The following is a 21,827-nucleotide window of genomic DNA, read 5'->3' as shown; positions in this document are numbered from 1 at the left end:
GGTCAACATCCAGGGAACCAGAGAGTGGCAGTTTTGAGTATGAGGTCATTTGGATGTTTCATAACACTTCCACTTTGTTCTGGCAGGAAGCTCAGTCACAAGTTGCAAGTTATTTCAGAAGTCTTAATTGGTTTGGATAAAATGGATGGGTCCTGAGCTTTATTTGTGACTTCTCATGTCACAACCCTCCAACTTTTCAAAGACATCTGTAGACCCCGACAGCACTGTGACAAAAACTCATGTAAGGGAAAAGGTCTTGGCACAGGCTCCTTAAGAAGGTTTGAAAGAAGTCTTTCGCTGTTAAGAACTACTTAACTGATCTGGGAAACCGGGCCCCTTGTCATTTCATTGCCTCCTAATTTGCATAGACATGGATGTTTCCAGTCAATCCAATCAGTTTAGAGGGTCTTTTTTCCATTACACTGTGTTCACATTAGAACTAATGTATGTTGTAATCCATGTTACGGTTTGTTAGGTCACATATTCTCTCTGAGGGTGTAAATGACACATACTATAGAGCAGTTACCAATGAAACTAATGGCACCAATCATTAACAGTACCAGTGTACCGGTACCTTTAAAATGAGTTGAAAGCAGCATAAACTCCCCTTTACTAACTCCACTTAATAACTCGTCATAAATTGTCATGGGATCCCATGTATAACAATCGAATACACACAACTATGAACTTCACTACAAGTGTGTATGTTACCCCGTGATCATAGCATATCTGAGCTGGCCAAGTGCCAAATGCTCCAGATATTTGTTTCAAGTCTGTCAGATTCCCCTAAACTGAAGAAAAAACAAGTCCAATCTACTGTAATAATTGAGTGAATTAGGTCAGGTGGGGGGGAGGGACATGGACTGACCCTCTGAAGAAAAGAGAAGGAAGGCAGAGAGAAGCTAGTCATGATTTTTCATCCGACTGGTTATTTAGACATGTGATTTGAATTGCTGTGTTTGCTCTGCAACCAGCCCGTCTGCCTTCAGAGGAAGCGCTGCCGTCAGGCTACTTAGCCGCCACCACCGTAAGTCACTGTTGTTTTATTATTGTCTTAATGTCTCTGTGTTTGCGTTGCTTTTGAATGCTTCACATGCTTGGGTTTTAAGATTCTCAGGGTCACTGGGCAAAAGTCGAGCCTGGGGATTTTCTTATCTTTCATTAAAGTACATCTCTGACACAGAAGATGTCACTTCATTATGGTCAGTTTTCTTCAATCTGTATTAGAAGTAAATGTTTTGACACTTAATTTCCGTATAAATACACGTTAACCTGTTAATGTTTTAGTTTGGAACTTGTGCTTCTTTTCGTTATTGGTGATTTTTGGATTTTTGGAGTTTGTTTGTCTTTCATCTTTGTTTTTACCATCAGTGCTCACTTTCACAAGCAAACATTAGATTGTGTTGAATAATCATTTGCCTGCATTTTTCTTCTTTAAATTGTTTTAAGAAAACAGGACATATATGTGATAACTCTTTACATTCCTTTCCTTTATCTATTGGAGTACTGACATGTGAATTAGGTTGTGCATGTGAGATGAGCTTGTGAAATTGGACTTTGTAAAACATTTGGCCAGGCTCCATTTAACAAAGTGGATTAAAACCTCATGTGGTGTGGTGGCTTATCTGTGCATAACATTCCAAAATCACAGGATCTATCCAAACAGAAGAGAGAGTGCAAACACCTATCCAAGATCACAGGACCCAGTCCCTAAACTCTGAATAATACCATTATTCTGGTTTGATTTTGGCTGACTGAGAATTAATGAGTCTGAAATGTTTCAAATATGGCCCTTGTACGAATTGAATTGAAAAAAAAAAGAATATATATATATATATATATATATATAGGGAATGCGCATGACGTCACAGATGCGACTTCACAGCGGGTTTCGCCCACTGAGTGTCAGAAAGACTGAGTGTCAGAAAGACTGAGTGTCAGAAAGACTGAGTGTCAGAAAGACTGAGTGTCAGAAAGACTGAGTGTCAGAAAGACTGAGTGTCAGAAAGACTGAGTGTCAGAAAGACTGAGTGTCAGCGTAAACTTTCAGTTTGAGCAACTGGAAAACATCTAAAATGGGAAAGAGCTGTTGTGCGATCGACTGTACTCATAGATTTAGCATCGTAGTTATCGTTTAACAGACTGCCGAAAAACAAGCTTCCAGGCACCGAACGTGGATTTGTGGTTCCCATTTTGTATCAGGTAATGTTGGATTTTTGGGTAGCTAATGTTAAACTGTCAAATCATAAAGTTCGGTGTCCTCATTACTTTAATTCCTGGCTTGAAGTCGGACCAAGACTTTTGTAAGCCTTCAAGCTTTGCTTCGTGTATTTCCCCGGCGTAGAAATTAAGTACATATAAATATCAGGAAACTGGATTCGTGGCCAAATATTAATGTCCATGGACCACTGGTTCTTGGTAACTGTACCAAATATTAATGTCCATGGACCACTGGTTCTTGGTAACTGTACGGGTCACTGTCAAGTCCAACTGACGCTAATTTAAGCTGATAATCAGCTGTTATCCCGTCTTCTCCACTAGTTGCAGCTGTCTTGGCCACTTAGTGCGAGTAAGGGGGCTGGTCCAGTGGGAAAGTGACGTCAATGCATACCCTCTATATATATATATATATATATATATATATATATATATATATATATATATATATATATATATATATATATATATATATATATGTCTTGTTCAAGAAACCAGTTTGAAATGATTTGCGTTTTATGACATGGCGCGTTATCCTGCTGGAAGTAGCATCAGAAGATGGTACACTGTGGTGATAAAGGGATGGACATAGTCAGCAATAACACTCATGTAGGCTGTGGTGTTCACATGATGCTCAATTGGTTCTAATGGACCCAAAGTGTGCCAGGAAAATATCCCCCACACCATTACACCACCACCTGAACCATTGGTACAAGGCAGGATGGATCCATGCTTTCATGTTGTTGACGCGGGCGGCACAGTGGCTTAGTGCTTAGCACTGTTGCCTGACAGCAAGACGGTTCCTGGTTCGACTCCTAGGCCGGCGGGAGTCTTTCTGTGTGGAGTTTGCACGTTCTCCCCGTGGTTGCGTGGGTTCTTTCCGGGTACTCCGGCTTCCTCCCACAATCCAAAAACATGCATGCTAGGTTAATTGATTCTAAATTGCCTGTAGGTGTATGCATGGTTGTTTGTCTGTGTATGTGGCCCTGAGATAGACTAGTGACCTGTCCAGGGTGTAACCCCTGCCTCTCGCCTGTAATGAGATGGGATAGGCTCCAGCAGACCCCCGTGACCCTGCAAAGGATAAATTGGTATAGAAAATGGATGGATGTTGTTGACGCCAAATTCTCACCCGACCATCCAAATGTCGCAGAAATTGAGACTCATCAGACTAGGCAACGTTTTTCCAATCTTCTGTTGTCCAATTTTGGTGAACCTGTGCTACTTACAGCTTCAGTTTCCTGTTCTGGCTCACAGGAGTGGCACCTGGTGTTGTCTTCTGCTACTATAGCCCATCCGCCTCAAGGTTTGACGTGTTGTGCTTTCAGAGAAGCTCTTCTGCATACCTCTGTTGTAACGAGTGGTTATTTGAGTTACTGTTGCCTTTCTATCAGCTGGAACCAGTCTGGCCATCTTCTCTTGCATCAAAAAGGAATTTGCGCCTACAGAACTGTCACTCACTGGATATTTTATAGTTTTCGGACCGTTCTCTGTAAACCCTAGAGATGGTTGTGGGTGAAAATCCCAGTAGATCAGCACTTTCTGAAATACTCAAACCATGCAACGTTCAAAGTCACTTAAATAACTTTTCTTTCCCAATTCTGATGCTCTGTTTGAACTGCAGCAGATCATTTTGACCATCTCAACATGCCTAAATGCATTGAGTTTCTGCCATGTGATTGGCTGATTAGAAACTTGTGTTAACAAGCAGTTGGACAGGTGTACCTAGAAAAGTGGCTGGTGAGTGTATGTGTGTGTATATACAGTATATGTATACACAGGGGTGCACACAAGCCGGGACTCGAGTGCCAGTCTACTGCACGTTTTAGATGTTTCCCTGCCTCAACACAACCCTGATAGAATACAATACAATACAACTTTCTTTATAAAGCACTTTAAAAACAACAACATGGTCCAAAGTGCTGGACAGGCAAATGAAAGACAACACACCATAAGGCACAGGGCACATAAATAAAACAATCATGATAAGTTAAGTGAATAAAAAGGATAAAATAGAAGATAAAAGAATAAAATACTAATAAAAGGATAAAATAAGCACAACTGTCTTGCTAGGTGTTTAAAGCCAAGGAGAAAAGGTGGGTTTTAAGAAGAGATTTAAAAACAGACAGAGAGGAGGCCTGTTTTATTTGCTGAGGCAGGTTGTTCCAAAGTTTAGGAGCTGCAACAGCGAAGGCGCGGTCCCCTTCGCTGTTGCAGCTCCTAAACTTTGGAATAGACAAGGCTGTGTCACCAACAGACTTGTGTAGACCTTGATGATGTTGATGACGACCAGTGATTAGAATCAGGTGTGTTGCAGACAGGGAAACATCTCATGCAGTAGACTAGCCCTTGAGTACCGGCTTGTGTGCACCCCTGTATATACAGTATATATATATATATATATATATATATATATATATATATATATATATATATATATATATATATATATATATATATATATATATATATATATATGTGTGTATGTATATATATATATATATATGTGTGTATATATATATATATATATATATATATATATATATATATATATATATATATATATATATATATATATATATATATGTATATGTATATATACATACATACATACATATATATATACAGCGGGGAAAATGAGTATTGAACATGTCAACATTTCTCTCAAAAAACATATTTCTAATCGATCTATTGACATGATTTCACCAGATGTCGGCAAGTTATGCACACATACAAAGAAATCCAAACATTTATGTCCATAAATTAAGTTATGTGTAATATAGTGAAATGGCACAGGGAATAAATTGAACACATGAAGAAAAGGAGGGGTAAAAAGGTCTGGAAAGCCAAGACAACAGCTAGAGTTTGTCAGTATTTAGAAAGTTAACCTGTCCCCTATTAGTGCAAAGTAATATCAGCTGGTTTAGTCCTGATTGATGCCTTTTAAAAAGGTTTCTCACCAGCAAGGTGTTAGACAAGAAGCATTGCATGATGGGTAAAAGCAAATAACTGTCCAAAGACCTACGCAACCTTATTGTTGCAAAGCACACTGCATTGGTTACAGGCGCATTTCTAAACTTCTTAAAGTTCCAGTGAGTACCATTGGGGCCATCATCCGGAAGTGGAAAGAACACGTTATTACCATAAAGCAGCCACGGCCAGGTGCTCCTCGCAACATTTAAGACAGAGGAGTCAAAACAATCATCAATCGGGTTCTCCAACAGCCCAGGATCACTCGTGGAGAGCTTCAGAAAGACCTGGGGCCTCATCTATAAAGCTTGCTTGCGCAGAAAAAGCGCCTGAAAGTTGCGGAAGCCGCCATCTACGCAAAGCCTCGGATCTAAAAAGAAAAAACTAACCGAAAAATCTGCTTATCTTTAAGGCAACCCTCACCCTCCCGTAAGAATTTACTTAAGACACGGGGAACTGGCGACGCAGGCTGTGAGGTGGTGAAATGCAGCCAGATTCATGTCATACTCTTAATAATGTCATCACATATCACAACATATATCAGACTTAAAATAATAAAATAATAAAATAAAATAGCGCTGATCGTGTCCTCTGTGTGAAGCTCAGTCAGTCGAGGACTCTGGTGCTGCTGGAGCTGCAGCCTCCTCTTCACCCACCGCTTAGGACAGAACAAATGAGGGGCGGCGTTTAGGGAGCCCCACGGAGCCCCTAAAGGGACTCAGATTTGTTTTCATATATATGAGTTTTACGGGCGCGTGAAACCTTTAGGTGTGGGTGTATGGTGCCTAAATTAGGGTCCCGCGTTAAAACGACGCAGAGCCTACGGCGTAGGGTACGCGGCGACGCGCACCTACGCCGTAGGCTCTGCGTTGGTGACGCAGAACCATAAACCCGCCCTGAGCAGCTCTGAGGGGAGACGGGAGGGGAGGAGGGGGAGCGGGGGGTGAAGCGGGGCTGCCGGGCCCTTCGCACAGGGTGTGATCTGCAGTTAATGGCTGATCCTACAGTTAGTTTTTAAACTATAAAAAGTGGGGGGACAAAAACATGATTTTGAAAAGACGGGGGGATATGCCCCCCCCTGTTGCGCCGGGGCACTCACGGCGTTCCGCGCAGCAACGCCGTGCTGCCACTCACTCGCTGTGTTTTATACTATTTATTTTTCTACTTTTACTGTGACCACAAAATAATGTGGTTTTCCTGTCCTCCACCTCATCCTCAACATCTCGATCTCAGATCTCAGTGAAATTCAGGGGCACCGTGCGTGGCTGGACACCCTCTCATTCATTCTGAAGCCAAAGTGCCAAACAGGCTGCAGGAAGTCACTGCGCATGCTCAGCAGGCTCATTCATATGCAAAAACATACCATTTTTGGTATGAAGTGGGCGTGTAGAGGGCGGGATATGAAGCGAATTCAGTTGAGCAATCTTCCAGCTGGACTGTGATTTAAAAAGAGAACCTTACGTGCAAGTGTGCGTGCATGCGGTTTTATAGATCCGTATTTTTTTTTGCGCCCGGCATTTTCGGCTTTTGGGCGTACGTGCACTTTTAGTATGAATCCTACGCAGTCCATTTTAAATGAGGCCCCTGGACACAACATGTTTGGAGGAAAAATGGCACCGCACATCACCCCCAAAACACCATACCAACAGTCAAGTTTGGAGGTGGGAGCATCATGGCGTGGGGCTGTTTTTCCGCATGTGGTACTGGTAACCTTCATATCATTGAAGGAATAATGACTGGAGAAAAGTATCGAGACATTCTTGATCAGAATCTGCTGTCATCTGCCAGGCTGCTGAAGATGAAAAGAGGGTGGATCTTTCAGCAAGACAACGATCCCAAGCACACAGCCATGGTAACACTCAACTGGTTGAAGAAAAAGAAAATAAAGCTGCTAGAATGGCCCAGTTAATCACCAGACTTGAATCCAATTGAAAATCTTTGGAAAGAACTGAAGATCGGGGTTCACAGAAGAGACCCCCGGAACCTTGAAGATTTGAAGGCAGTTTGTGATGAATGGGCCAAAATCACACCTGAGCAATGTATTCCACTGGTTTCTCCATTCAGGAGGCGTCTTGAGGCTGTAATCACCAACAAAGGTTTTTGCACTAAGTATTAAATACATTTCAGTAAGCGTGTTCAATACTTATTCCCTGTGCCATTTCACTTTATTACACATAACTTAATTTATGGACATAAATGTTTGGATTTCTTTGTATGTGTGCATTACTTGGGTTGATGCCGACATCTGGTGAAAATTTCATGTCAATAGCTCGATTAGAAATATGTTTTTTGAGAGAAATGTTGATGTGTTCATTTTCCCCGCTGTATATACATATTATATAAATGCGTATGTGTGTGTATATATAAATATATATATATAAATATATATATATATAAATATATATATATATATATATATATATATATATATATATATATATATATATATATATATATATATATATTTATATATATATATATATACATATATATATATATATACATATATATATATATATATATATATATATATATATATATACACACACACACACACACACACACACACACACACACACAGGTCAGCAGGTGGTGCCATCGCGCTGTATATGCTGCAGGGGTTCAGTCTCACCCTCTGATCCTTATGATCCAGGTCCTGATCCAGGTTTCTTCCTTCTTAAAGGGGAGTTTTCTCTGTGTCTGGAAAGCATCGAGAGACAACTTATGTTGTATTAGATGCTATATAAATAAAACTGAATTGAAGTGAATTGAAACCCCAGCTTCGGAGTTTATGGGAGCTGCAAGCTGAGCTCAGCAATCTGTCAAAAGAAACAACAAAGTTCCAGTCAGTAAACAAGTCAAAGACAACTTATACTAAGGTCCAGTTTGCACCAGACTGTAGCTCAAATGTGAAGACAGAGAAACAACTATTATGATATGGGCCTTTAAGCAGTCTTGATGTAGAAACTGGAATTATATATTCTCTGCAAGATTAAAAATGATCTCTGCAATATTATTTGAGAGGACTTTCTGGATCTGAGCTAGTTTCCAGATAAAAGAAAAAGGAACTTGATGTTACAAAATGTATGTTTGTATAAAAAGGGAAAAATGATGATGGCACATTATTGTTAGTTGAGCAAAAATCATTTCAAAATATCACAATAATATTGGCCAAAAGCGAGAATGTACTCAGGAGTGTGATGTGTAGTAACTACCGCCTGACCAGCAGGGGCGCTGTTAACATATGTACCTGTTGAATGACAAGCAGAGCAAGACTTCAGTAAACCGTCTAGGTGAAACACACAGTGATGTCCGTCTTAGTCTATCTACAAACCATCATTATATATACTGTTGAGCTTATAGCACTAGATATTACAATCCCTAAAATAATTGGGACTTGGCATCGAGTGGGTAGGGGTAAAAGCTTCACTGAGGTCATCAGGTAGGTTCCCTCCTTCCTAGATGTTTCGTTGATAGGCCCACAACACCTCCAAAGGGCTCAACAGAAACACCTGGCCTCCTAGGTATGCCCCTCTCGGCTGTCACCGCTCAATGTTCATTTAGGAGCCCGGTTGGGGTCCTTCCTCCTTATCCATAGCCATCTGCTGCTTCGTTCGGCAGCCTCCGAGAGCGTCTTGATGACTTTGCGGAATGCCTGTCCTCGCACTCGCATCCCCTTCAGAAGCTTGGTTGTGGACGTAGCAACAAAACCTCCAAACCCGATCTCAACTGGAAGCACCAGGGCACGCCAGTCGTGCTGTTCTGCCTCGGCTGCTGTGTCAGAGTACTTCAGTTGTTTGCGTTCATATGCTTCACTAACTGCAGCTTACCATGGTACAGTTAGTTCAACAATAAACACTGCCTTCTGGGAGGTTGACCACAAGACCAGGTCCGGCTTGAGGGCCGTTGTGATGATCTCAGGCAGGAAGACCAGTTTCTTGTCTAGATCAACCTGCATCCTTCAGTCTCGGGCTGAGTCTAGGGGGGTTGTTTTCGACTCTTGCAAATGGCTTTGCTGCATGCTGTCCTGCTCTTACAAAAAAGGTGGTGTTTGTGTGTCTGGGCAATGGTGGAGGGAGGGCATTGGTGGTAGTTCTCCTTCCTTCCAGAATGATCGCCAGTTGTCTTAGGACCTGGTTGTGTCTCCAGGTGTAATGGCCTTGCGTCCATTCCTGTGGACTTCCCCAGCCAGCACTGCTTTTGAGGACCTCAAGAGGCACTTCACCTCCGCCCCTGTCCTGCCCCACCCTGATACCTCCAGGGCCTTTGTGGTGGAGGTGGATGCTTCTGACACGGGTCTGGGGGCGGTCCTTTCCCAGCAGTCGGCCTATGATGACAAGCTACAACCGTGCGCCTTTCTCTCACATCGTTTCACCCCGGCAGAGGAGAACTATGACATTGGGAACAGGGAGCTGCTGGTGGTCGTGGAGGCTTTCCAAGAGTGGCGGCACTGGCTGGAGGGGGCCAACCATCCCACAATCGTCTGGTCAGATCACAAAAACCTCACCTACATCAGGGCGGCCAGACGATTGAAATCCCGGCAGGCGCGCTGGGCATTGTTCCTGGGCCGGTTCGACTTTACCCAGACTACCCAGACCGGCCAGGTTCCAGGAACACCGAAGCTGAACGCCAGATCTTCCCATAACTTCTTGTGACCCGGACCTGCTGTGCTGTTTCGGATACCAGCCCTCCTTGTGGCTGCCCTTCAGTTTTCTCACTCTTTGGCAAATAAAGCCTTAAAGACATTAACCCCTTCTCTGCCTCCTGTGTGGTTGCGTTTGGTTCTCAACATTACGGGGTCATAACAGATACAGTATATTGGATACCTTCTGAGTGCAGAGGGACTGAAGCCAGACCAAGAGAAAGTCAGAGCAATAATGGACATGCCACAACCACATGACAAACCTGCACTGATGAGGTTCTTAGGCATGGTCCAGTACCTCTCAAAGTTCATCCCAAACCTATCTGATGCGAGTGCTCCACTCAGGAAGCTTTTGGAAGGGGATGATCTGTGACATTGGGAAGCACAGCAGCAACACAGCTTTGAAAACTTGAAGAAACTGGTAAGCAATACCCCAGTGCTCAAGTTTTATGATGTACACAAAGATGTAACATTGTCTGTGAATGCAAGCTCTGAAGGATTGGGAGCTGTAATAATACAGGAAGGACAACCTGTGGCTTATGGCTCAAGATCTCTTACTGACACACAGAAAAGATATGCACAGGTAGAAAAATTACTTTTGGCTAGTGTGTATTGATGTAAAAAATGCAAACAGTATCTGTATGGAAAAAAGGTACAAGTGATGATGATGATGACTTGGATTTATATTGCGCCCTTCAAGGCACCCAGAGCGCTTTACAGAGATCATTATTCATTCATACACATTCTCACCAGTGGTGGTAAGCTACATCTGTAGCCACAGCTGCCCTGGGGCAGACTGACGGAAGCGTGGCTGCCATATCGCGCCAAACGGCCCCTCCGACCACCACCAACATTCATACACATTCAAGCACATTCACACGAGGCAAGGTGAGTAAGGTGTCTTGCCCAAGGACACTACGACAGCAAACTGGGACAGAGCGGGATTCGAACCGCCGACCTTCCGATCATTGGACGACCCGCTCTGCCACCTGAGCTACTGCCGCCCCTAAGTGGAGTCTGACCATAAACCACTTGAGTCAGTGTTCAAAAAGGGACTACAGAAAGCTCCTCCCAGACTGCAGAGGATGCTGATGAGATTGCAGGCTTTGGACTTGTGTGTAGCCTACAAACCAGGAAAATACTTTTATAATGCGGATACACTCAGCAGAGCTCATCTGCAAAGTGAACAACTACTAGAAGAGGAACTAGAAGTTAATCTTCTATCCACAGATCTTCCAATCTCAGAAGATAAACTGAGTCAGTTCAAAACTGCAACAGCAGAGGATCCTGAACTGCAGCTGGTGATGAAAGCAGTTCAGTCGGGGTGGCCAGAGCAAGTCAGCCACATTCCAGCTGAAATAAAGAAATACTGGACGTTCAGAGAAGAACTTAGGTGCTCAGAAGGACTAGTTTTGCTCCAGGCTAGTTGTGCCACAAACAGAAATGCTTTTGAAAATACATGAAGCCCATCTGGGGATTGTCAAATGCAAAGAGAGGGTGTAGCCAACTCGTGCTACCGGGGTCAGCCGACAGGAATGAGGACGAAAGGTTTAGCGGAGAAATGGTTGGCTTTATTCGTCACCAGACACGTACATACACGTACACACACGACAGCCGTCGTGTCCGGGTCTCAAACAGCTCTGTGTCGTCACACTCTACAGACCCCCCCAGGAAAATCAGCCCACTCCTTAAGAGGGCAGGGTGGAGAGATTGATTAGACACACCTGTGCCCAATCAGCTGATCCAAGCCCGCGCCACCTGTGTGCTACTCCCTCGCAGACCACGCCCAATCCTCCACACTGACACAGAGGCCAAGAGATGTATTGTTTTGGCCTGACATGTCCAAACAGATTGAGGACGTTGTGTTGAAGTGTCCCACCTGTAACACTTTCAAAAAGAGCAATGTGAAAAAGCCACTTCTGTGCCATAACATTCCAGACAGATCATGGGCAAAACTGGGTGTGGATCTTTTCCACTTTGATCAAAGTGAAAATCTACTGTGTGCAGATTACTATTCAAAGTACCCTGAAATTACAAAACTGCCCCAAACAACAAGCAAGCATGTCATCATAGCTCTTAAATCCATGTTTGCTAGACATGGGATTCCAGATGAAGTGATGTCAGACAATGGGCTGCAGTTTGGAGTGAAGAGTTTAGACAGTTCGCAGAAGAGTGGGAGATTAAGCACAAAACTTCTAGCCAAGGATTCCCACAATCTAATGGTCAAAGTGAACAGGCAATTCAGACCATAAAATCTCTGCTCAAGAAAACACAAGAAGGCAGAGGTGACCCATATCTCGCTCTTTTTGAGTACAGAAATGCACCTTTGGATGGAGTGAAACTGTCTCCTGCCCAGCTGTTGATGGGCAGATAGCTGAAATCAAAACTGCCTGCAACTGCTCAGCTGTTAAAGCCTCAGCTGTACAAAAAAGTGCATGAACACATGAAGAAAAGTCAGTTGAAACAAAAACTCTATTATGATGGTGGAGCGAGAGACCTGCCTGACCTACAGGAGGGAGAGACAGTCAGGTTCAGAGTTGGCAGTATGTGGCAGCCAGCTGTTGTTAAAAATAGCCATGTTCAGCCAAGGTTGAGGAAGGGAAAAAAGGTTGAGGAGGGAAAAAAGGCATCTTCACACTATGTATAAATATGCAGTGTCAAGGTGCAAAAAACACCTCAGCACAGAAAAGCAATATAACAAAATCATGACGAAGACTTGCATGTGGGTATGGGGGAAGGGTTACTGGGGGGCGGGGAGGATCCCAGCACAGTACATCCAAGTGAGGGGCACGGCCTTCGTGGTGCTCGAACCTGGAGACTGTGTCAGGGGGGCTGATAACAGGGGAGCCGGGGAAGGCGTTGAAAATGAGGGAGGTGTATTTATCAGCAACTGTGTGTGTGAGCGGTAAGTCTGTGAACTTTGCCCCAGAGATACTCCTCAGCCATTGTCGTTGATGTTATCAGACGGCTCGGTACAGTTCTGATCCAGGTCCACAGGTGTCCTGAGGGGAAGTGGGAGCAGAGCGTCTTGTTTTCATTCCTCCAGGGAAATTGTGACTGGAGCGGCCTGCCAAGCCGCTCTGTCAAGGTCAGATTGTAGAATCAACTATTTAATTTGGGCCAGGCAGACTCCAGTAATTTTCCATCTGTCATAAGTCTCTGGTTCATAAATGGCGACTGCAAACAGACGAATTTGTGGTCAATTCCCGCCAGCCGAGCTTCCAACTTCTCCAAGGTCGTTTCCATCCTACAAACGAGCTCAAAAACCGCAGCTAGTCTGCAATTCTGTTCAAGAATCGCATCCAGCTTGCGATTTTGCTCCCCCAACGTTAGAGTCTGAGTGTTGGTCGCACAGCTTATCCCTTCAGCCACGTCAGGCAGCTCTGAAAGGGCCGGAATAGCTGTCGACGACTTCCGAATTTGTCGATATGCCAGGTAACCGCCAGCTCCAAAAAGCAGATCATTAATCCAATTATGAAGCATCTTCAACATCCTCGACCGACAGTATGGACAGACACACAATCCTCCACGTCTTCCAGGGGTCCATCATGTATCCAGCAGCAAACATCCCGTCGGGGCAGGAGGGCTCCCTGTTGCCCTGTTTTCTTGTCAAGAACATTTGGTCAATTGCACTGAGAGACCAGCTAACCAATTCCATGATTGTAGAAAGTTTCGGAGGATGTAAAAAGAGAGGCTCCAAGAGTGACAAGACAAAACGCAGCAGCAGGGCAGATAGGGAGGGAGCTTCCACAGAACTTCCACTGACAAAACATCTCGCTTTGGTAGACTGATTAAACCCCCCAAAACGTTACTCACAGTAATGTACAGAAACCTGAGAAATGTGAAGTTGAATAATTAGTTAATGTTACTTTATAAATTGGCTTAATGTTCACACTGAATGGACAGTATCAATGCATATTATAAGTTATGTTTGTGCTGAACAAGAAATAAGCTAGTTAAAAAAAAGAGGACCTGAAAGTTAATGGTTTACGTTAAAAGAAGTATATCTGAGTTGATAATTAGTAATGTTTAACAGTGTTGTGACTATCATTTAAGAGTCTGCAAGCCCTATAGCTGCATAGGTTATTTTCTGTATTCTGATGTTCATTTTGAAAGAAGGGAGATGTGATGTGTAGTAACTACCGCCTGACCAACAGGGGCGCTGTTAACGTATGTTGAATGACAAGCAGAGCGAGACTTCAGTAAACAGTCAAGTTGAAACACATAGTGATCTCTGTCTCAGTCTATCTACAAACCATCATTATATACTGTATACAACAACAATACGTCACAAGGAGGAAAATTCTTAAGGTAGATGAGGATAAGATTGGGAGGCTTCTTTGTTCTGACTTCCATGTGCTCTGACAGCAGCCAAACTCATTACTCTGACTGAGAAAAACTCTCAAACACAGAAAAATCAACACTGAACTCATTAAAAACTCAACTGATTTGACAAAATAACTTTGATGATGGGATTTGGTGGGCTCTGGGACAGAGCTAATCAGAATTTGACACTATAACATTCCTGTCTAATGGGGCTCCAAAAGGATGGTACTGAAAAACAGAATTGTGATTAGGCCACGCCCATTAATGCAAACCATTAAATATAAACATTTTTGCCAGGCCTGGCGTGCGTGCAAAATTTGGTGACTTTTGGGGCACGTTTAGGGGGGAAAAAAGGCCCTCATTTCGTCGGAAAAATAGAAACGAGAAAAATTCCTACAGGTACAATAGGGCCTTCGCACTGTCAGTGCTCGGGCCCTAATAAAGTTTTAGTAGGGAGATGGTAAATGCTAAATTACTGTTCTGAGAGACTCCGGCAACAGTTTTCTGCCAACGACTCTGCCTCTGTGTTGAGGGGGCTTAGGCAGCTCACCAACTACAATCCTACAGGCCCCTGTGCTATTGACAACCTCCGACTGACCAACGGCCTCAACAGCTTCTATTGCCACTTTGACGGCCCATCTGCCAGCCCTGTGACCTATCCAGACGACACCACTCACTTCAATCTATGAAACGGCATTTCCAGTAACGGGAGTTCCGGGGTTATTTTTTCGGGCCGGGCCATTTGTGTGCTTTTCCATTACAAGGAACAGCCCTGTATTGTGGGCTTCTGGAACCTTTACAGGGCCAAAAAACAGCCCTGGAGTAGGACATGGACATTTTTCAGCCCAGTGGAACTACCTGGTGGGTGGTCTTTGCTGATTGGCTATTTTAAAAGCAAGAAAATTACATTGAACACGTGAACCAAATCATGTCCAGACCAGAAATCATTTAAGCATTTTGACCGGACAATTTGCCACAAGCATATGAAAAAAACAATGGGTGGACCTACGAGTCAGTTCAGGTCTTGCTTCATATTACACCAATATATCCAATATACTGTATATTATCCAATATAATATCCAGTGAGGGGGTTCTTTTAATCTCAATTGCTACAACCTTGCTGTATGTTTTAAAAAAACAAAGTAGCATCCGTATAGTTGTATTGTGTTCATTATGTCTTCAGATAGATATCCTACATATAGACAAAGTTCTGACTTCTTACCTTCCGTCTGACAGTTTCGGCGGTTCTCCCGCCTTCCTCAGAGTGTCACGTGATGGGAAGTGACAACGTCCTGCTGATGAACAGCTGATAAGGACGTTGTCACTTCCCATCATGTGACACTCCGAGGAAGGCAGGAGAACCGCCGAAACTGTCAGACGGAAGGTAAGAAGTCGGAACTTTCTCAAAAGCAAGCTTAACCCCCCGCAAGACTCCCAGGCTAGATGGTGTCTCCCTCTACACCCCGAAACACCTTCACAAACATCCTTAACACCTCCTTGAAGTTATTTCAAGTACCAGCCCGCTTCAAAACCTCCACCGTCGTCTCCATCCCCAAGAAGCCATGGATCACTTGACTTAATGACTACAGGCCTGTGGTGCTGACGTCTGTAGTCATGTTCCTCTCCCACCACAAGACAATCACCACCCCCCACCTGCACGCACTGCAGTTCATTACTGAGCCAAGAGGTCTGTAGATGATGCTGTGAACATGGCCCCTTCACTCCAAACTGCATCATCTGGACTCCCGACTCCCCTCTACGGCAGGATATGTTTGTGGGCTTCCGCTCTGTGTTCAATACAATCATCCCAGTCTGCCTGCTCCAAGACAATCTCTCTGCTCAATGTCCCTGGCCCTGTCTGCAGGTTGATCACTGACTTCCTGAGGGTCCAGAGGCAGTACATGTGGCAGTACATGCAGGAAAAATGTAGAGACCATCAGCAATGGCTCCCCTTCAGGACTGTGTACTTTCAGTGCTGCTGTTCTCCCTGTACACCAACTGCTGCACCTGCAGCCATCATTCTGTGAAACTGATCATGTTTAGAGACAACAGCATGCTCATTGGGCTCCATTGGGCACCTGCCAACGATTGGGATGTATCGGTTGGTTTCCTGCTGCAGCTGCAACAACCTAGAGCTCAACGCCCAAAAGACATCAGAGATGTTTTTGGACTTTTATAGCTTCACCTTGCCCTCATTGACTCCCCCATCTCCATTGTTGACTCCTTCTGCTTCCTGGGCACATCCATCAGCCAAGACCAAGTGGGAGCTGACCATCAGCTCTCTCATCAAGAAGGCCCAGCAGGGGATGTTCTTCCTGCGGCGAGCTAAGGAAACTCAAACTGCCTACTGAGGTAATGGTGCAGTTCTACACAGCCATCATGGAGCCCGTCCTCACCTCCTACGTCACTGTGTGGTAGACTGGGGCCACCACCAGGGACAGACACAGATTGGAGCACATTGTGAGCACTGCTAAGAAGGTGATCGGTTGCAACCTCCCATCCTTACCGGACCTGTACACTTTCTAGGATTTTAGGTTGTGCAGGTTGGATGGCAGCTGACTCTTGCTGACCCTTCTTGACTGTTACATCCTTTTGTTTGGTGTGCACTGCAGAATATGAAAACACAAAATAATTTTGGTTCCGATGCAGTGGAAGTTAACGTAAGAATGATAATTTATGCTTATTTATGTTTTATGTTATTCTGATGTGAGATTGTACATATGGAATTGAAATGGAAAATGTGCAACTCTAACACTTTTACCTCCATGATCAGATTTTAGGGCTTTAACCAATGTACAGTGCAAGGCTTTAATCCCTCTGTCTGTTACTGTAGCCCAGAAGCAGCCATCAGCTAATGATGCCTAGCACAGCTGCTCAGAAGAAGCTGGATCTGTCCAAACTCACAGATGAAGAGGCCCAGCACGTGTGGAAGGTGGTCCAAAGAGATTTTGATCTGAGGAAGAAAGAGGAAGACAGACTTGGGTAAGTTTAAGAGAGTCTCGGATCAGTGCTGATTTAAGTATTTTTTTAATTGATTGGAAATCAGTGATGAGCTGAGCTTATCTTTTACGTCAGCTGCTAAAATGGGACTTATATGGGTCTAAGATGTATTAATTGTGTCTGTATCTCTCCTTTCTCTGTTCTTCATCCGTGCCCCCTTATAAGCCAGGTCCTACTCAAGGTTTATTCCCTCCTAAAGGGGGGCTCTGGGACTGCAGGGTAGTTTACTGGGAAATCTGCCTCTGTGAGGACACTGGGCATGGGCAGAGCTTCAGCCGGCAGGAGGAGGCCTGCAATTAGCGCCCTCTTTTATGGTGACAGCCTTGTTTCCAGGATTAAAGAGGCATAGTGGGGCAACATTAGTGGGTTGAGCATTAACTAGGACTCTGGCGATCAGTATTTTGTGCATTTCAACTAAAACATTTTTGGGGGCTGAACATCATGCCTTTTGTCACTTCAACCATCTTTTGGTGAAAGGCTGAAAATAGTCAGGCACTCCCAACACAGGCAAACCTTGAGGTGTAATTAATCAAAATTACTAAAACAACCCTTTGTTTTTTCTTTTCTTGTTTCCTTATTTTTATTCTCATTTTTCTTGTTCAATTTTCACCATGTCCCAAAAGCACAACTTTTCCTCCACACTAGGGTGCACTCAGGAGCTGCACTACCTGAGCCACTTGTGGGGGTTGTAGACTCTGTCTCATACTACCACTAGAGTGAAATCACTGCTAGCATTCAAAAGTGACCAAAACATGAGCCAGAAAACATCGGTAATGAGAAATGGTCTGTGGTGAACACCTGCAGAACACTCCTCTAGTGGGGATGTCTTGCTAATTAACTATAATTCCTTCTGTTGTCAAACCATTTGCAACAGTATGTGGAAATAATTGTCAATCAGTGTTGCTTCCCAAGTGGCCAGTTTTATTTCATATACTGTATTTTCTGGACTATAAGCCGCACCTGTATATAAGCCGCATCCGCTCTATTTAAAAAAAAAGATATGCAAGCCGCAAATATTTATGTTGTTAGATTAGACATTTACTACATGTACAGAACCATTTTGAACTGTAAATGATGTACATGTTTGTACCTAAATAGATCCTTTCCTAACAGTGTCTTTTAACACGGCAGCAACTTTGCTGATTAAAACGGGACAGAACCAAGAGAAAATAACCGGTATTTATTTATCTATTTATCTGTTTGAAATCTGCTTCTACCTACTTCTATCTGCTAAAGAAGTAGTTTTAGTAAGAAGTATTTGCATTTATTTTGTCTTAGTTTTGATTCTAATTCCGGTTAAAGCGCCCGAGTGGTGGAAGAAAAATCCACAGAATAGCTGCACCTTTGTATAAGCCGCACGGTTGAAAACCTATGAAAAAAGTAGCGTCTTATAGTCCAGAAAATACGGTATATATATACACACACACACACACACACACACACACACACACACACACACACACACACACACACACACACACACACACACACACACACATACATCCACACCCAGACACACATATACATCCACACCCAGACACACATACATTTTCACTCCATTCATCACTTTCCACCTGTCATCAGCTTTTTGACCAACACAACAGAGTGCGCTGGTCACAAACACATTCTTAGATCTCTCCTTTAACCCCACTGGCTCCCTTCAAGGCTCCGTCTTTTCACTTCTACTGTTCATTCTGTACACCAGTGACTGCAGGTCCAATGACTGCAGGTACAATGTGATTACAATATGTGAAATAAGAAAATTCAGAAGGAATGAAAGATAAATTGCCAATAGTTTGCTTCGCTGACAACCTATAACCACAAACAAGGCATTATTTATGAAAAACCTTTGTTTTGTCATGTTATCTCTTTACAGAGAGCTGAAGACCAAAATTGAGAAGGAAGATATCAAGAAAGAGTTGTTGGGGAATCAGACCAGCCTAACTGCGTCTCATTGCATTGGCTGTCTCCAGGCCTTCAAGTTCTTGGTCAACATCAAACGTCAGTGTTTAGACTGCCAGCTTTACATCTGCAAGTCCTGCAGCCACTACAGCAAAAAGGAGCTTGGCTGGGTGTGTGATCCCTGCCATATGACTAGGTGGGAAATTAATGTTTCTTCTAAAAGGAAATGTGGCATTTCGAATAAATTCACTGGTGCTGTGGAGGTCTTAACAATGTCAGCAATACTTTCTTATTGTCATTAGATGGGGTTGTAAAGAACTAACACATACTGCAGGTAGACTTTTGTTTATTATTGGACATGGTTATAAATCATATTTAGCTAATTTGTTTAATTCTAATATCAGCATATGACCAGACTTAAGAAGTATGCTCATAAAACACTATTCATGTTGTCATATTATGTCAGCTTCCATCCACTGAGTACATTCTCCAAATCATCTCAAACATTTTATAAGATTTTGAAATTTACTCTAAACATTGTGCTTTTACAGCTGACAGAAAAGTAAAAGTAGCCTTGAAATAATAGGTTTGAGTCCTTTAAATTCTGTTTGAAAGTCCCTCAGGTTTGAATCCTGTCATTTCTATTAGGTTTTATTTTATTTCATTTATTTATTTATCTTATTTTTTCTTTTATGTGTTGTGCCACAGAGGGGATGCTGGTTCAGTTATCGAAGAGTTATTAATGATTGTCGAAGGACTTAAAGGGGACCTATTATGGCATCTAATACCTATTTTAAACAGGCCTTGATGTCTTAAAAACACGTTTTTGGTTGTTTTTGCTAAATAAATTAGAAATTCAGCCTTTGAGCCATGTCTTTATCTTTCCAGTTTCTAACCTCATTATCTATGCGGGATTATGAGTGGGCGGGGCTATGATAATGAGTCACTTTGCTGATTGGCTGCCTGAATGACGCGATACACCGCTATGGAAAAATGGAAACTCCGGCCGGAGGAGTTAGTTGTGGGCGTGGTTTCACGCATCGGAGGCCAACCTATGTAAATCGCATTTTCATTACGTAACGACGGGAGCAGAATCTTATTGGTTCGTAGATCCACATCACACTGGACGGCTCATCCGGGCGGCTGTACAGACACTGCAGAATCTGGTTGCTTTCCTCCTTCTCTGAGTTGGCAGGCTGAGGGGAGACAACTTTATATATGTTAAAGCAAGAAAAAACCTGGTTTTCATAATAGGTCCCCTTTAATAATTAATAAAGTAGATTATTTATCAAATTGAATTATCAAAATGAATCAATCTAGACAGGGAACCACCTGATATAATCAGGAAAATGAAACTAAACAGCAAAATCAGTCTCAAGGTAAGTTATTCTTCAGAGCAATAGTGAAGTAAGGAGTCCAAGCACAGACCTTTGCAACCAGCAGTTGTGACAAATTCACAACACTTAGGATAAATTCTGATGGCTAAACTACACAAAAACAACTAACTAACGGTAAAGAACTTCAGATTACACTTCAGAGTGTGTGTGTGTGTGTGTGTGTGTGTGTGTGTGTGTGTGTGTGTGTGTGTGTGTGTGTGTGTGTGTGTGTGTGTGTGTGTGTGTGTGTGTGTGTGTGTGTGTGTGTGTGTGTGTGTGTGTGTGTGTGTGTCACGTGTGACTCAAAATGGCGGACGAGATTTTGTCTCATCCAGTGAAACAAGCTCGGGGGTTTTATGACCAAGATAAAGTGTGCGTGTGTGGGGGGTTGGTAGGAGAGGATGGGAGGAGAAAAGTACGAAAAGCCCACGACACTAAAATAATTTCTCACCACCAGAAAACCAAGTTCTTCTGATGTTTCCCACGCAGAGACGCAACAATGTGAAACTAACTTCACATGTGCTCTCTGGTCGTTCAACTGGGAAATGAGGAAGGGCGTTGTTTTCTGTTGTGGAAGAACATGCCGTCAAGATCCAGCAACGTGGATGCAACAGTAGACAAACGATAAAATAAACAAACACACTTAAACTAATGAACACAGTTGTGACGGGATCAGCAGTCCAGCTCACAACGTAAAACTAAACTTGTGTTAACTAAGTTTCTCTGCCCAGACAAAAAACAGCCTCTTACGCAGATCTTTGTAAGTGAAGAAAAAGGTGGTTTGGTCTGGCCGGGCAGCGTTCCTTGGTGAACAAAGGTGGTTACGCTCAGCAGAGGATCCTGATAAAGAGTAGCTCTCTCTTTCTCCTGGTCCTTGTCTCCATGTGGATGAGGGTTCTGCCGCATGGGGACAGCAGCTGGTTTCCTCCAGCTCCAGGTCGGTCCAAAGGCGTTCACATCAAGGCATGCAGGGTCCCTGGTTCGGCTCCTCTGGGGCTCGGAACATTCGTGGGTCACTCGTGCAGCGCTCCAGACAGACGCTTCTTTGGTCACGATCCTGGAGAAGGCCAGCTCATAGCTAGTCACTCTTCATGCTAAAATAGGAGTTTGTTGCTCACAGGGAACTCCATGGGACCATGGACAGGTCCGAGCCAGCAGAGACCTGCAGGAAGGAGGAAAAAACGAGAGAAGGGAGCGAGAGAAGAGGGGTCGTTTGGGGTCCATGGGGTCATGGGGTCCAATCAGAGGGCTGTTCCTTATCACTGAGGGGCCGTCAATGCAAATCCTTCTTGGACTTTGAGACATTATGATGGTTCCTTTGTTTCAACCATGCGGTCAGCTGTAAGGAAAATCAAGGCTGGTCTCAGAGTTAGGCCTCAAGTTGACTTAAGGCC

General features: G+C 43.5%; 1 protein-coding gene across 3 annotated transcripts in view; it reads left to right on the top strand.

Annotated features, from left to right (window-relative positions):
* The first annotated feature begins 891 nt into the window (after nucleotides 1-891).
* Nucleotides 892-21,827, top strand: part of mlphb (melanophilin b) — a 60,977-nt gene continuing 40,041 nt past the window's right edge. For all 3 annotated transcript variants that reach the window (XM_061723038.1, XM_061723039.1, XM_061723037.1), the window contains exons 1-3: nucleotides 892-1,027; nucleotides 16,989-17,137; nucleotides 19,032-19,253. In XM_061723038.1, the coding sequence (XP_061579022.1) occupies nucleotides 17,010-17,137; nucleotides 19,032-19,253 (350 nt within the window). In that variant the 5' untranslated portion in view covers nucleotides 892-1,027; nucleotides 16,989-17,009. The remainder of the gene's footprint in view (nucleotides 1,028-16,988; nucleotides 17,138-19,031; nucleotides 19,254-21,827) is intronic.

This window comes from Cololabis saira, chromosome 6, assembly GCF_033807715.1.
Source record: "Cololabis saira isolate AMF1-May2022 chromosome 6, fColSai1.1, whole genome shotgun sequence".
Classification (NCBI taxonomy): domain Eukaryota; kingdom Metazoa; phylum Chordata; class Actinopteri; order Beloniformes; family Belonidae; genus Cololabis; species Cololabis saira.
Note: the sequence above shows the minus strand (reverse complement) of the source record. Positions and strands in the feature narration are given on the sequence as shown.